This window comes from Dinoponera quadriceps, unplaced genomic scaffold (assembly GCF_001313825.1).
Source record: "Dinoponera quadriceps isolate SergipeBrazil2010 unplaced genomic scaffold, ASM131382v1 scaffold1339, whole genome shotgun sequence".
NCBI classification, from domain to species: Eukaryota; Metazoa; Arthropoda; class Insecta; order Hymenoptera; family Formicidae; genus Dinoponera; species Dinoponera quadriceps.
Genome location: NW_014555521.1, coordinates 507,966 through 523,603, shown reverse-complemented (window position 1 = coordinate 523,603; position 15,638 = coordinate 507,966). Strand labels below are relative to the sequence as shown.

The window sequence follows — 15,638 nt, the reverse complement described above, 5'->3', positions numbered from 1 at the left end:
TCTAAAACTGCCGGGCACTATTTACAACTACCGATCGAGTCCCGATCGAGTCCTCGATACCCGTGAATCGGTTTGCGCACGACGGAGAACGACTCGCCGCTTTACACGCTGAGAGAAAAGCTGAACTTTACATGTTTCTTTTTTCCTTTTTCTTTTTTCAATCGATCAACCTCGTCGTAAGCGACACTTTCACGAACGCTCGAAGCGAAGAAACAAACGTGTATTTACAGAAAAGTGTGTGTACGTATATTATGTACAGTAACATCGACCAACAGCCAGGATCCGAGGATTCAATCGTGCAAAGGATCGCTAATTGATCTTTTTCTCTCTCTCTCTCTCTCTCTCTCTCCTTTCTCTCTTGCTCTGAGCATATCGAGTATAAAAGCAGAGGCGGTGTTTCGGGATGTAACCTAAGCTGTTTGAAAGTCTCAAGCGAGATATGTAACCTTTGGTTTGGAAAATTAATCAGTTTCCGAAAGCTGAAACGGCCATTGAAGTAACGGTCGGCAAGAATTCCGCGGAATTTCCGGAAGAAAGAAACTGTACACCTTTTGTACACATACATCTCATTCACGTAATGCTCGTTATAAACATCTTCGTTGTGAATAATAAAAAAATAAGATATAAAGAATAAAGAGGATAACATTTCCAGACGCTCACCGTCTCCTCCGGCTCTCATGACAGCTGGTATCGCAACCGAGACAGCTTCCACGTTTCCTTTACCAACATTGCTGGTCTCGTGCTGCATGATGGTGGCCCTGTCGAGAGAACGAAACGCGCGAATTAAAATCCCAGGTGGAATACCGCGAGCTACGATCGATCTCGGCGAGAGCGATCTCACCGGTTAGAATCGGCACGAACGTTCTTGTTCGCGTGGCGCTTTATAAACTCCTCCATGATAGCGGCGGACTGCCGCGAGAATATTCTCGCGGCACATAACACGCGCGTTGAATAAAGCTCGGCAGCTCTCGCGGCAGCCGTCCGAGGCTGACTCGTCGCGAGCCGATAATTGCTCTAACGCGGCGATTATCATCTCGCGAAGCGAGCAACGTGCGCGCCGGGGACGCGAAGAAGACTCACTTGAGAGGCGACACGCTGTCCTCCACCATGGTGGAGCCTTCGTCTCCCTCGATGCCGAAGTGGTCCTTTGCTTTCTGCTTCTTCAGGATGATGTCGATGTAGCCGGCGATCAGCTGAAGGATCTGTTCCGCCTCAGTGGTCTGCACGCTGTAATACTGGTCAGAATAGTCGCCGAAGTCGAGGGTGAAGGTGTTCGGGGAGGCGCCCCAGCGGCGCACGGTCGTCAACGGCCACGTCTTCAGGATCTCCTTGGTCTTCTCGTCGAGCCGCAGGACCGAGTCCTTCGTCACGCCTAGCAGACGCGGCACCAGCTTGTTCTTGCCCTTCATCTTCTCCTTCACCAAGAAGAACGTGACGCCGTACGTGTTGAGCGACCGGGCGGTCTTCGTGTACAGGACTTTGGCTTCCAGCTCCGACAGGCCGATGTGCTTCTTATGCTCCGCGAATACCTTCTTCTCGATCCCTTTCGTCTTCACATAAGATTGCGGCAGGAACTCCTTGAGGCTGCGAAGAAAGGGAGGAGTGTTCAGCGGATACGTCAGGGTCGGCGGGGGATCGTGTGTGCGCGCGGGGACGGTGGGCTCGAATTGCTACTTACTCCAAGAAACCCGGCTTGTGCTTCTCCTCCTTGTGATCGCCGAACTGAATCTGACACTGGATCCCGGCGAAGACGCAAGCCTTTTCCTGCGTAATCGGATGCGTACCATCCAGAATCGCGTCTCGCGCTTGCACGTATAACAACGACAGCTGAACGGGGTCGCGGCTGTCGATGTTCTGATCCGAGAAGAAGAATTTCCTCCGCAGCAACACGGTCTCGGACTCGTCGATGCCTTGCTCGCGCAGGGTCTTACTGGGATCTATCCAATTCACTGTGAAACGAACGACACAACGTCGGTAATTTTCCTCATTAAATCGAATCTATGGAATTTTCACGAATTGAAAAACAGCAGTCACATCTGTTCACCTTCATCGTCGGTCTTCAGTTTCTTCCTCAACTGATCCATCTTGGCGTCCCTCTCGCCCTTCTCCTCTTTCCTCCGTTTCAACGTAAGAGTGCCGAAATTGCCGGGTTTCTGATTCTCGGCCTCCTCGTCTACGAGCTCGCGCACCAAGGAATATTCGTCGTGATTCGTGATGCCAATCTTTGTACATATCACCACCATGAGATTTGCCACAGGCTGGCTATCATCCACCAGCATGGTCTTCAAGGTTCCATCCAACATGCGAACTCGGAGCGTACGGAGCTTACGACGGTACTCGAGCAGATCGCCATTCCTCAGGATGTAATAGTCAAGGTTTCGCCCGGGCTCCAGCCAAACTCCCTTCTTCACGTCCTCATCAGAGAGAAAGAGACCGTAGTCTTTTGCTACAGGGAATAATAACGTGAATGAGGCGTCTTTACGGCTTGACACGATCATTGTGAATTTCATATTTAGTATGTGCGCGCTTAATATGAAAGAAAAATTAATTATCGGTTAAAGAGGAAAGAAATTGCTTGATATAAAAAATGAATTATCGATTAACAGGAAAAGAAAAAAACCATCGACCATTAAAGATTTAGAAAAAGAATTCATATATCTTTCTATGGATGAATGTTATTAGGAGTTTGTTCGTCGCATAATTTTATTAAGCTTTTATTTAGGAAGCTCGAGGATCGCTCATTTTGCAGACACAGAATTAGACAATCTGGGTGGTTGCAGAGATCGATAGATAACAATAGCAGATATTTTAAACTAAACGTTAAATGTACCGTTTACTGTTTCGTTACTGTTTCGCAAGAGGGGAAGCCTCTCTCTAAAAACAAAATCTTTTATTTCGACAATTTGACAAGGAAAAAAAAACTAGTATCAATTTAAAACTCATATTTTCATACATAAGCAAGAATAGCTTATGGATGAGGATAAAACTTATTTACACGAAGAAATTCAATACAGTTCCACTAAAAATGTCATATTCTTGTTATTCAGGAATAATTTTTATAAATTGCGAGAAAAAAATATTTGATAAAAAGAACGATATCTTCAAATTGACACAATTCTTAATTCGAATATATATAATTACATATATATAATTTATTATTATTTAATAATATATATAATTTTATTCTATAAATAAGATTATACATTCTTATATATAAGAATATGAGTCTTGAATTAACACTAATTTCTTTTTCCGTGCAAATCGCGACAAGCCCGATACAAGCAACACCGAAGCACTCACGTTGACCCATGTTGCTGGCTTCGGCGAGTTTCTCTCTGATAATGCGGCAGGCATCGTAGACCGACGTGCTGGGGTCAAACTGCATCATCTTGGTGGCATTCTTCTCCGGTATGGAGATGCGCAAGGACAGCGTGGCCATTGCGATTGCCTGGGGTGACCTTCGGCGTAGGCGAAATCCTCCAGAATCACTCGACTGGAAACAGAAATTTTCGCCCATGCGAAATGAAGTCACCAAGTCAGCGGAGTCGAGGTGGCCGATCGGCCCAGTCGCGGGTGTTAATTGACGTCTCGTTAACCGTTCGTTTAACCGGCGAAAATTTAATGCCCCGGGACAAAGATTCGCCGGCACAATATACCCGGATATCGCGCCACCTCGGTCGCATGCGACGACCCCGTAAAATTATCAGGCAACTCCCCCAGCATATTACCCGGGTATAGACCCGTAATCTAAAGGATTATTCGCGGACACGCAATTTCTGCTTTACGACGAAATTGAACGCAACAAGTTGCAAGAGCCGTCGTCGCTGCCGTCCGCTGCCGCTAGGGTGGTAACGAGGGTCCGCTGAAATAATTGAAGAACACGTAAGTCGGCGCGCGAGTCTCGCGTGTGATTTGCGGAGTGATTTATGAATACGCGACTCGAAAAGCGAGTTCCGTCTCGCGAAGAGCACCGCCACGCGGTATTTCAGCGTGATATCCGGAAAAAGCCGTGGCGGGGCGAAGGTAACGTCGCGTCGATTATGCGTGGGAACGAAGTGGAACGTCGACGACGACGGCGGCGGCAGTGGCGACGACGGTGACGACGACGGATTAAAAATGCCCCCGCGCTGGCGGACTGAAAGAGGAAGCCACCGTGGGACTTTTGTCTATATATCGATTTCCCATGGTATACTACGTTTACCATAGAATTTGCCACGGGGTGCACCCCGTGGATCCCCCACCGGCGTAGAATCGGTGGTGGGAGTATGGGAAACACAGTGGAAAAGATTTCTTTGAATTTAAAGTAAAATTGCTTTGATTGCAACAACAATTTCTCTTTTGGAATGGAGCAAACCAAACAAGACTTTATTTCTCAAACAATATAATATATATGTATACGTAAAATATGACGTAATTATTTTATATTTTTACCCAAACATCACAATGGTCGTTACAAGCAATAAATGATTTCAAAGAAGCAACACGCTATGTTAGAAAAATACTAAAAAACTTCTTTTTGTTTCAGTGGGACAATATTTAATACATAATGACATAAATTATGTTTCATATTGAAAAAGAAACACTACATTTTCTCTAAGTAATCTAAATGTTTTCCCTAACGAACAACATACTCTAGTAAAACAACAACGTTTTCATTCAAACCAAATAATATTTGATATTAAATTTATATTAAACAAACTCAAACAAACACATATATTAAATCCGAATAAACCTCTCTCTCTGTGTAAAGTAAAAAACGCGCCCTTCACGATCTGTTCAACCCGAGAGCGCATTTGATTGCCAATTGGAGTAATCGAACAACAAAATAATATAACACAACTGGTAAGATTAATTTGACGATGGACGGGGATGAAAGCCGATGATTTCCTTCTCTGCGGGGTAATATTTGAATCATAATATTAAATAAATAACCCTCGTAAACACAAAGAGAAAAGGGAGGCTAACGAGCCGTTTGTCATTGGCTCGTCTCGGTGGCGATTATCCAACGAGATGTCCCGCAGACACAATCCACATCAAATCTGTCGCGACGTCAAGTCCAAATAAAGTTATTTAGTTCAATTTCAGATGTACGAGCGCCTCCGAAAGGGCGACACAAAATAACTCGAGTGCGTTCCCGGCCACTTCATCAGCGAAGATTGCCGTCTCCGCGATCAGCAGCGCACCGAGAGCGAGTATCGCAAGAGCGACAATACAGGCATCATTAGAGAGTCATGAGAATAAATAGTCAATTTCGTTGTATTCATCGACGGAGCCGTCGATTATACCGTCGGGTTCATTCACGCGTTTTTCCACGTGTTCTCCCGCGTGGGATGAGGCATCGTAATGGCACATAAATTCGTCGCAAGTATACCCTACGCCAATGTGAGTTTCCACCCTTAGAGGTTGCCAGGCAACGCCGGTCTCTGACTGTGTCAAACTCCGAGCGTAACCCCCCGCTCCCCACTGCCCTTTACCCCCTGCCGCGTATACACACACATACACACGCACACCGACCATCCTTTCTTACGAGCCCTCTCGCCCTTTCTCTCGCCCATCCCCCTCCCCTCCGCCGGTCCGGTCTTCGTTTTCTCTCGCCGGCAATTTTCGCCCAATTAACGTATGGTTTTGATTTCATCGCGCGTGTCGAATTTCTGATCCCCCGACCGACTGAAAACGTGCGATCGTCGGCGCAGCGCTCGAGCACGCGGTGAGAAAAATCACAACGAGAAGAAAGTGAGAAGAAACATTCTCGAAATTAAAACTGCTAAAGATGTGACGTGCAAGAAAGTCGGCGGATCGTGTTTTGTATCGATAAACGACGTTAATTGCGCAAAATGATTAAAAAGATCGTTAATCGGATACAACACTAAATAATGTGTACCGCAGCTTTGATAATTACGGAATATTTACACGCTTATTCGCTTGAGAATATAATTAGGCGGTAAAATAAAGCGAACGAAAACGAGCAAGACGAGGTATTATTTGCGCCACGAGATCGAACACACTGCACACTTGTGTGTCCAGTTTAGTCGCAAGCCAGTCTATCTTCTCTCTCTCCCCACTTCTCCTCCTCCTCCCCTCCTTCTCTCAAAGATACGAACCGATTTTTTGCCGTGAGCACCATGCGCGAAATCGCCGGTGACCTTTTTTTCCCTTTCGCAGAAAAAGGCACGACAAAGTGAATATCGGAATGTCGGAATGCAAAAAAGGGGGAAGAAAAAAATCGCACAACAGCCAGCGGGCAATCGCTAACAGAGCCGGCGGCACTTTGCCGCTGAAATTGAAACCACCGGCTACAAAGTTACTCCATTCGATTCGCAATACGTCACCTTCCTACTATACTCGCGCACGAACTCGATTCAGAGGAATGACCTCATTACATACAACTGCATCATCAACTCCACGCGTACCATATCGCTGGTGGGGACGGGCCGGGAGGGAAGGAGGGGGCGGGCCACTTCTCGACAATGCTGGCATTGATATTGCTGGAAATTGAATATTCTTACGAGAGGGGGAGAGAGAGAGAGAGAGAGAGAGAAGGACGCGTCTCGCAACATCCATCATGACTGGGCGATAAAGTGACGCGGGGCCGAAGATATATTAAACGCGCAGTTTTCATTAACGTTTATACACGGCCACCGATTTCGAGGGAACAACGCCGGCAGAAACGAGACGAAAACGTAAATCGCAACCGAGAGGAATTGTTCAACACGGACGCGGGGATCCACTCCCGGCGCGGAAGACGAGAAGCGACGAACGCGCTTTCTGCAACGATTCCGATAAAAAGAAAAACCGCGATAAAGGGGGCGGAAGAGACAAACCGTCGCGAACGGAAAGGAAAATTTGTTTACGTAATATAATAAAACCGCTTCTTTATCGGCGCGCACACAGCAGCCGCTGTTCCTCCAACGTACTAAAACAAAACAGCTCTCTCTCTCTCTCTCGTCTCGATCGAGCTCCAATATCCCTTTGATGTATTAAAATAAATTCCCGGCCATTATCCTCCTTTAGACACACACGGTGAACCGCCTGACGTTACCGTTTTCCGCGGGCCTTCGCGTTTCAATACCGTTTCGATTGCCGAATATCAAACGCGCGCGTTATTATCGAGAGCGTCGAGCGTGCGTTTCAAGTGACCCGCGTCGAGAAAGGGAGAGAAGCGCGATGGGAGCGCGATGTATGAGAGAAAAAAAAAAAGAGATGGACGAAGAGAGAAAGTGCTGGAGGAGAAGTGGCACAATGCAGGGTATGATGATTCGAGTTAATCAAAAGCGCGGTTTCTAAAATTAGACGCGTATAGAGGGAGATAGAGAGAAAGAGGGGGAGGGGGAGAGAGCGCGCGCAATTCTATACAGAGGGTATATCTAATATAGATGGTGTACTCTTTCTGATTACTTCTTTGTAAAACGCGATTTAACGAACAAAATATATTCTTTTTAAACTGCGAAGAGACGGCAGCCGTGTCTCAGAAACTAAGAGTTTGAGGACACATGTTTACTGGGACCCCTTTTATTGACTTTTTTATGCAGAATCTACGAGTTTGTCGGCGGGATTGAAATACACTTTGCGTAGTGTCATCCGCCGCGGCGATGACATTTGACGCGAACTAATTGAGGCCGGCGCGATCCGCGGCGCCGGGGAGCGCTAACGAAGGCGCGATTATGCCGCGTGCTCTACAAAATCGGCTAATCCGGGTCCTCGGATCCACTCTCTAATGGATCGCGCCGCGCATACATGCCAATCAGCCCGAGGCCTTCCTCTTCCTCCGCCGCTACCACCGTCGCCGCTTATCGTGGAAACGGCGAATCTATAGTGGAAACGTGTTAATCTGTCGCGCCCGGGCCCTCGTCATTTATCATCGCGACGCGACGGCGAGAGGTGAGGCGAGGCGGAGCGCGCGATTGAATAGTTTCGACCGCGCGTTATTTACCGCGCGCTAAATTTCCCGACGGCGACTCGCGCGCAAAAATCGCTCCGACGCTAATTCGCCGAAGCGGTCGCGCGACTCGCGCGAATGATTCTCTCTCGACTCGCCTCTGTTAACACGTTCATCCCATTGATTGCGCGAAGGCCCTATCTGATGGCTTAATTGCTGAAGATGCGATAAATAAATGTAATTTAGTCACAAATTTTATGTTTCAGTTACAAACATTCGCAAATATCTTTAGTCGCAAGTATCTCCGTTTTCGAGTGATCAATCTGTTTCTAATTTCACGAGCAATAAGTTAGATGGTGTCCCGGTCAAACTCGTTTCACTTTACAACCTCATTTGAAGTAACTTTTGATCCAGATTCTGAATTATTGTTAAACATTTTGCCTCGTTTTGAAATCAATTTGTAAATATTTCATATTTTCTTTCATTATTTTCGGTAATATATCTTGAAAAATATAAGACGCAATAGTGTCATGATGTATCGCGCTGTTGCGAAAATCAATATTAATCGTGGCAATTTTAATTTCCGCGATGTGTGTAGCAGAGATTAAAAATCTCGACACTCCGTTGATCCTGAAATTAATTTTTAATAATAATAATGATAATAATATTAATGTTTATGCGGATTCTGTGCGCGTATCGGTCAGTAAATTGTCTTCGCGCATCAGCTGTGAATATTCGAGGTTAAACCGATCGTCCGACGTTTTTTGCAAACCCAAAGCTGGAAAGCGAGATTTACTCGAACTTTGGTTAACTTCGAGTCATGTTCGCAGCAATGACTCTACGTGTTACACGCCGTCGTAATGTATCCGTAATTAGTGTTTTCGCTGGGAAAATGGTAAGAACACGTTTCTACGAGTGTTATGAGAACATACACGCATCGTTGTTACGCCTCAAAATATACGCGTCATGCATATATTCGGGGTAAATCACATTTTCTATGCATTAGAACTACGCGTTAGGTTACTTCGCGTCCGCCCTCCCGAAATTAATATTGATAACGTAATTTCCTATTACCGTATCCTGCAAGTAGCACACTATACGCTTGGCTCCCGACGCTCGCGAAGTTGCACCGGAATTTTTTATTCTCGATAAACCTTCGGGTTTTATTTTTGTCCGGCGTAATCTATCGCGAGTAACCGAATTAACGACTAATAGTTACCGAGCGAACAGCGAGCGTGATTAATAAATAATACAAAAACCGTGAACAATCACGTTAAAAACATTGCATCACCGACGAAACAAACACAATTACATCTTAATCGCGACCGAACCAACAAATCAACTAAACATCGACGAAAGCGCCCGCGCAATGACAAAAAGTAATTCCGCGTTTTCAAATTAATCAATTACCGATCCGTTATTACAAAAATGCCAACGTGGTCCGCTAATAATTAATATCGACGATAATCATTCGGACTGACGATTACCGAGCGTGATTATTTCATTGTTCCATTACCGTCCGTATTAGCGAAGACGAATGAAAGGAAGGATCGATCAATTGCAATCCCCTGCTTTCCCCCCTCACCCCGTAAGTAGGCGTCTCGTCGGAAAATCGCGATACTTTCGTATCGAAAGGGGATTTTGCACGACACCTGGCGCGATAAAACGCACACGTAGGACGCACGTAGGTACCTACGTACGTACGTACGCACTACGTCGGTAGGTACGAAACACTTACTGCCATTTACCCACTCTGGCCGCAGTATGTAGTTACCATGCTCCATTCTCGGGGGCGAGTTATAGCACTGTCGTCAGCTTTTTTAACTTCATCGCCGCCTCACGAGGAAGGTAGTCGGTCGACTCTCATCCCCACCCCCGTGTCCTCTCTCTTTCTCCCTCTCTCGTGCTATCTAAATCTACTTTTCGTTCTCTCTCTCTCTCTCTCACTCTCTCTCTCTCTCTTTCTCTCCCACCCTCTCTCACTTTCTCTCCCCGCGTCGTTGCCACCCTTTGCGGGTGTCATCACATTTTATCGCGCGTCACTACATCCCCGTCGAACCGTAGGAACATATAGAACGTTCGCGCAACCCCTCGCTGGTCATCCGAATAACTTATTAACTCTCGCACACACACACACACACACACACATACGTCACCTCCACCCATCACCGATCCTACCGTAGCGACGAGCACATCCGTATTGCCACTCGATTCGCGATTTTGGAAATGAGGCAAGAGTGGGAGTGAATTAAAAACAAACTATCGTACAAACTCTATCGGCTATCATAAATCAAACGAAGATCTAATCAAACTGAAGCAACGAAGCCATACCAGCTCCTTTGCGATTGCGTCGCGTGTCGAGCAACTTTTAACGAACATTCACTGAACACAGCCCATACATTTATTCTAGACTAGACGTAGACGTTCTCTAATTTACGAAACACCGTCTACAAGACAACATCTATCCCGCGAGAAACGCTCGAAGCCTCATTTTATGACCAACCGGAGAATAGGCGGCACGTGTGACATTACGCTTCCCGATGGAGAAATCGGTTACGATTGCAGGACCGAATTTATGCGAAGCTTACAGGTGCGTAACTGAGATTACAATCAAAGTCAAAGTTCAGTCGGCTGTTTCTCCGTGGGTGAAGAAGGACCGTCGCGAAATGTCAGTTTGTATCTTTCATCACGGGAATGGAATTACAAAGTACGAATGCAAGAGGACGGTTTCACGAAAGGAGGCGCGACGTTTCTCGCAGTAAGGCAGGCGAGTGCCACGTGGCTGGCATGACGAGCGACGATGACGATGAACGCGGGCGACACGCGCGGAGGGCGGTGAGTTTACGGTGAAATACGTGAGAACAAGTGGATGATATTTACCTCGGCGACGCATTGTATTGGCTTTTAGCGACCTAGCGGCATACTACATCTATATATCTAATTGGCTACTGTGCGTGGATGCTGGACTCCCGTAATACCCAGGATCGTGGAATGCTGGGCGCCGATTGCCGCCGTTTCCGGTGCAAGCTTCTCGTGTAAAGGTAATTTACTATCCCTACGAAGCTGCAGCACGGGTTCAGCTCCATCTCGGACTATTTACTCGCGATCGCGACCGCCGATCCCGGATGCCCGACTCACGACGACGACGATGACAACGACGAGGAAGTGATGCCCGAATAATCTCGTAAATCCCACTATTTACATCGGTGTATCCCATCGATCGATCCAACGACGATTCTCTATCTCTCTCTCTCTCTCTCTCTCTCTTTCTCTCTCTCGGACTGGACGGAGATATCCCGTCAACGTCGACTCCGCTTGCAGATTAGCAATAATAAGATATTCGATTAATCGACGATAATGAAATAAATTAGAGAGAACGGAAGGGGATCTCGACTAACTCGCTACTCGAGGGAGATCAAGCCCCAACTAGACACGAAAGTATTCTACAAATCTACAGGATCTAACGTAAAGAAGAGAGAACGATACGACATGGAGATGTCCGGCCGGAGACGTTGAGATCCACCCGAGAGCGGAGACGGCCTCGGGAAGTCTCGATCACACAAGCGACAAGTTACCACGACGGGGGGTGGCCGCCGGCACACGAAGCTGCGAGGTTAACGCGACGAGGGTGACGCGCGTCACGTCGGCTGCCAGGCAGGGCGGTTATTTTCCCGCACTCGTTATCCCGATATCGGCCTTATCGTCCGCGTAGGCGTTCACTGAATCGCCTCGATTGCTCGAGGATCGATGGCTACTTCGGACGAACGCGAGCCTCGCGCGACATGCCCGTTCTCGCGGAATGCGGGACCGCGTGTGTGACGCGCCGATCTGTCGCACGGCCGCCTCGTGCGACCGCGGAAACGAGGCCGGAGCGACGCGGGAGCCGCGATCCTCCGAGAGGGTGGAATCGAGACCCCACCGGGAGGGTGCGCGATGACGACTACGAGGAGGAGGACGACGACTACCGAGCTCCACCAAGAACGGACGCGTCCCTTCGATCGCCGGTCAGAAACTGAATGTGGCGCGGTTCGAGCTGAGGCTCGAAATGTAGCCGAGAGGGTTGTCGGGGAGCCACCCCTTGCTCTCCAAGGGGATGCAGGACCCGGAGGGGGTCGGGGTGGGCGAGAGGGGAGAGCGACGACTCTGGGATCCACGTCGGGCATGTTCGGGGCTTCTGCGCACTAGTGGCCCAGTAACACACCCCCGTACACCGGGTAGGGAAAGACTCGAGTGTCTCGCGAGCGCGAGCGAATCGCGTTTACGCGGGCCTCCTCGATTTCTCCCCGATTCTTGTCGGTCAAGTCTCCGGTTTCTCGGTCCTTGCCGTATTGGGAAACTTTGACTGTAATAACGACGTCTCGGAACGTGGCACGTAACTAGAAGTAATTAGGACTACTGCAAAGTCTCGATACATCGTTGTATTCTCACGAGATTTTACAGGCGATATCGGAGTATCGGCGAGTGTTGCGAATTGAACGCTCGCGTCTATCGATCGCGACGAGGGATTCCAGGTGTTTTCCTCGGAACTTGCCTGACTTTTCCAGCTTACCGCCTCGACGCGCGCTCGCCCTGACTGCTGAAATTGACTACGAAGTTGACTCGCTCGACGCCGGGGGTTTTGCGCGAGGATCACAGCCAGCGCTAACCGGGAACCAGCGTTATTGTCGAGCCACAAGGAACAGTCCGCGCTGGGGATTTCAAATAAACGTACACTCATGTGTCCAGTTGAGTCGTTTTAACGCCTAGACGTTTGTGACCGAGTGGTGACACATGCGGAAATCATCGATTCTTCTAACACGTTGAAAAAGGATTAAAATAAGAGGCGTCGCGCGCGCGCGCGCGCGCCTTTGCCGCGACAGTGTTTGCATGTGGTGAAACAGGAGAAGACGAAACACACACACACACATACACAGAGAGAGAGAGAGAGAGAGACATATAGATATATATATTGTGTAGGAATCCGCAACTAATTTTTGTCGAGTTTAGAAAGAACAGTTTGTCCCGGCAGTATCGGGAAACGGAAATAGAAAGATTACCTCTTGCGACAATTCGCGGTATGTAAAAAAAAAAGAGGAAAAGGAGAAGGGAGATAATTTAACCAGATATTCGAAGGAAATCAATATTTCGTAGGGAGACCCACTTTTCCTCTGTCTAATTTAACGTGTGTCGAAAGCGTCGTCGGTCGCATATCGCACAATTTTATCGCACCTGTTAGATCTGGTGCACTTTTGGCATGTAGACGAACTCAGACAGTTAGCATGTAAACTACATTGGAAAATGATTAATAATACTCGAATGTGTAAACGAGAAATTGTACAGTTGAAAACTGCACTGTCAATAACGTGTTCTATCGGCAAAATGTCAAACTCAGAGAGTCTATGTATATCGTTTGCTCGTATCGCATTATGAACCCTTTACCTCCCTTTTTTTCATCCGAATAATTATTTCGGAAACTCGAACTCGGGGCCCGCAGTACAGTCGCACGTTATTTTTACGCGTGTTGCGTCACTATTTTAAACGAATGAACCGTGCATGTGAATTATTAAGAGCGGTCCCTTCGACGGAACGTCACGAAACAGCAGACAAAGAGATATTCGGCTCTTTGTCGACGATATTAAATATGCATTCCGCACTTCGCGATACGATACTCGAACCATACAATAATGAATACATTTCCGCGATTCCGTTAGAAGATTCACGTCGGATGCCACTCATCGATCGGCGAAACGCCACGCGTGTGTGTGTGTGTATGTGTATATATATACATATATATATATACACGTCTTACGATTGATTTTTCTTAATTACCTTAATCTCTCCTCCTTCTTTTCTTCTTCTTTCCCCCTCCTTTTGTACCCTCTGTTTCTCTTTGTTTCTTACGACTCGCGATTCTACGATTCGTTTGTGCAACAATCGGATACCTTCGAAAACAACTTTGTGAAAAAGAAAAAAGAAAAAAAAAGAGAAAAATACGACAGATAACAGGCAGTCGCGGTCCCACGCCGTGAAATCGAGCAGCGCTTCGCGGTTTCCGAGAGGAGACAACCGCTTCCGTTCCCGGCGCTTAAAACAATTCGTTTCGTCGCGGCAGTCGACGGTTTTTCGCGCAAGAGAGGCAATGCAACGACGGGCTTGATCGTCATCATTACCGCGGCGGCAACGGGGCGGCCGCCCCTCGATATCGGACAATTTCGGTACTCCGGAAAGTCGACCCTCGTATTATACTATCTGATTTCGAGATCGCCCAAGGGATCCGCCTGTGTTACGACTCGCTCTTAATAATTGAGTATGCTATCTTGATTGTTCCGCACGGCAATCAATTTTGTGTAGCCGACGTGAGATCTTGTTTGCCCGGCTATCCGTTAAATTTAAGCCCGGACACGAGATCACGAGACACACGCGGACTTTTCACGGCCCGGCCGCGGAGAGAACTCGACAATATTGATACACCTCCGGAAAAGCAAGGGTGAGGGGGACGCGGAAGAGGAGGAAAAAATTACGAAATCGAGAGGTATCGTCGCGTTTACAGATCTCGATCGAACGAACTCGCCGAGCGTCGACGACAAATTGCCCCTACAACGCGCGTGCATTTTTCTTTTCTTTCTTCTCTCTCTCTCTCTCTTTCTTTTTTTTCCCCCGCCTCGCAGCTGTATTCTACGTTTTACGCGATTAACAATTCTGATTTACGAGCGCCGGGAATACCTCTCTCGCGCGATCGCCCCCGCGACAGATATTTCAACCGAAGCTGGTAACGACGACGCGACGGTCTGTTATTCAATTAAACTTAATTAATTAATTTAATTAAACGCGTTTACACACAGGGCGACGTTGCGCCGCAAAGGGACGCGCGTTACTACGGACTCGTCTGTAAAAACCTAGATTCCCGGGGCTTTTTACGGCGCTGTTCTACAATACGTAAACCTCTCCGCCGACTGCGCGAACATTCGCGCGCTAAAAGCTCGCGAGACTCGTTGCCTCGGAACGCCGCGACGACGACGTTATCCTACTTTGCGAGAACTCTCTCTGCCAAAACCACGAGCAGAAGGTGGCGAAAAGCGGCGAAATCTCGGGCGCGCGTACCACACCAACTCTACATAATCAGTACTCACCGCGTCGTTGTTGTTGCCGCAGGTGTCATCGTGGTGTCACTCGATCGCGCTCGTAGGATCACCTCTCGCCCCGACATTCGTGGCGCTCGTGGACGTGCAGCGCGAATTTCAAGCGAGACGGCACCGAGAGAGAGAGAGAGAGAGAGGAGAAGGAGGAGAAAGAGGAACTTCTACGTCTACGAAGAGATTACGAAGCCGCCGCGATCTTCTCGATCTTCTCTAAGCTGCCCGGGATCTTCGGCCGGGACGTGTTTTCAGGATTTGGAGAGTGCGGAGCGGGCGAGAGAGGAGGAAAAGAGAGAGAGAGAGAGAAAGAGAGAGAAGGACGCTCGGCCGAATCGCGCGGCAGCGCGTAGTGAATCAGGACGGCGCGGAAGGCACAAGAGAAGGACGGAGACTGGATTCTCGATGTCGGGTCTCGGGAACGTAGGAAATAGGGAAACAGCTTATACAGAAGGCAAGACCCGAGAACGATCCGCGGATCTCGATAAGGCAACCGCGTGGCTAAGATCGATAATCGGCTCGGAGAAAATAAGCTCGTTGGTTACACGATTCGCGCATTCGCCGAGTTGATTTTCGCGAACGCGCGCCGACGAGTTAGTAGAGCGATTCGTCACATAGAGAGGACGTCTCTTTCTCGAGGAGTCGGGTGG

At 48.0% G+C, this 15,638-nt stretch overlaps 1 protein-coding gene across 3 annotated transcripts in view; it reads right to left on the bottom strand.

Moving 5' to 3' along the window:
- LOC106744546 (talin-1) overlaps window positions 1-15,638 on the bottom strand; it is a 50,652-nt gene that overhangs the window by 18,855 nt on the left and 16,159 nt on the right. For all 3 annotated transcript variants that reach the window (XM_014619422.1, XM_014619423.1, XM_014619425.1), the window contains exons 3-7: window positions 3,301-3,493; window positions 2,045-2,446; window positions 1,679-1,949; window positions 1,081-1,584; window positions 661-758 (exon numbers count right to left, since the gene is read on the bottom strand). In XM_014619422.1, the coding sequence (XP_014474908.1) occupies window positions 661-758; window positions 1,081-1,584; window positions 1,679-1,949; window positions 2,045-2,446; window positions 3,301-3,439 (1,414 nt within the window). In that variant the 5' untranslated portion in view covers window positions 3,440-3,493. The remainder of the gene's footprint in view (window positions 1-660; window positions 759-1,080; window positions 1,585-1,678; window positions 1,950-2,044; window positions 2,447-3,300; window positions 3,494-15,638) is intronic.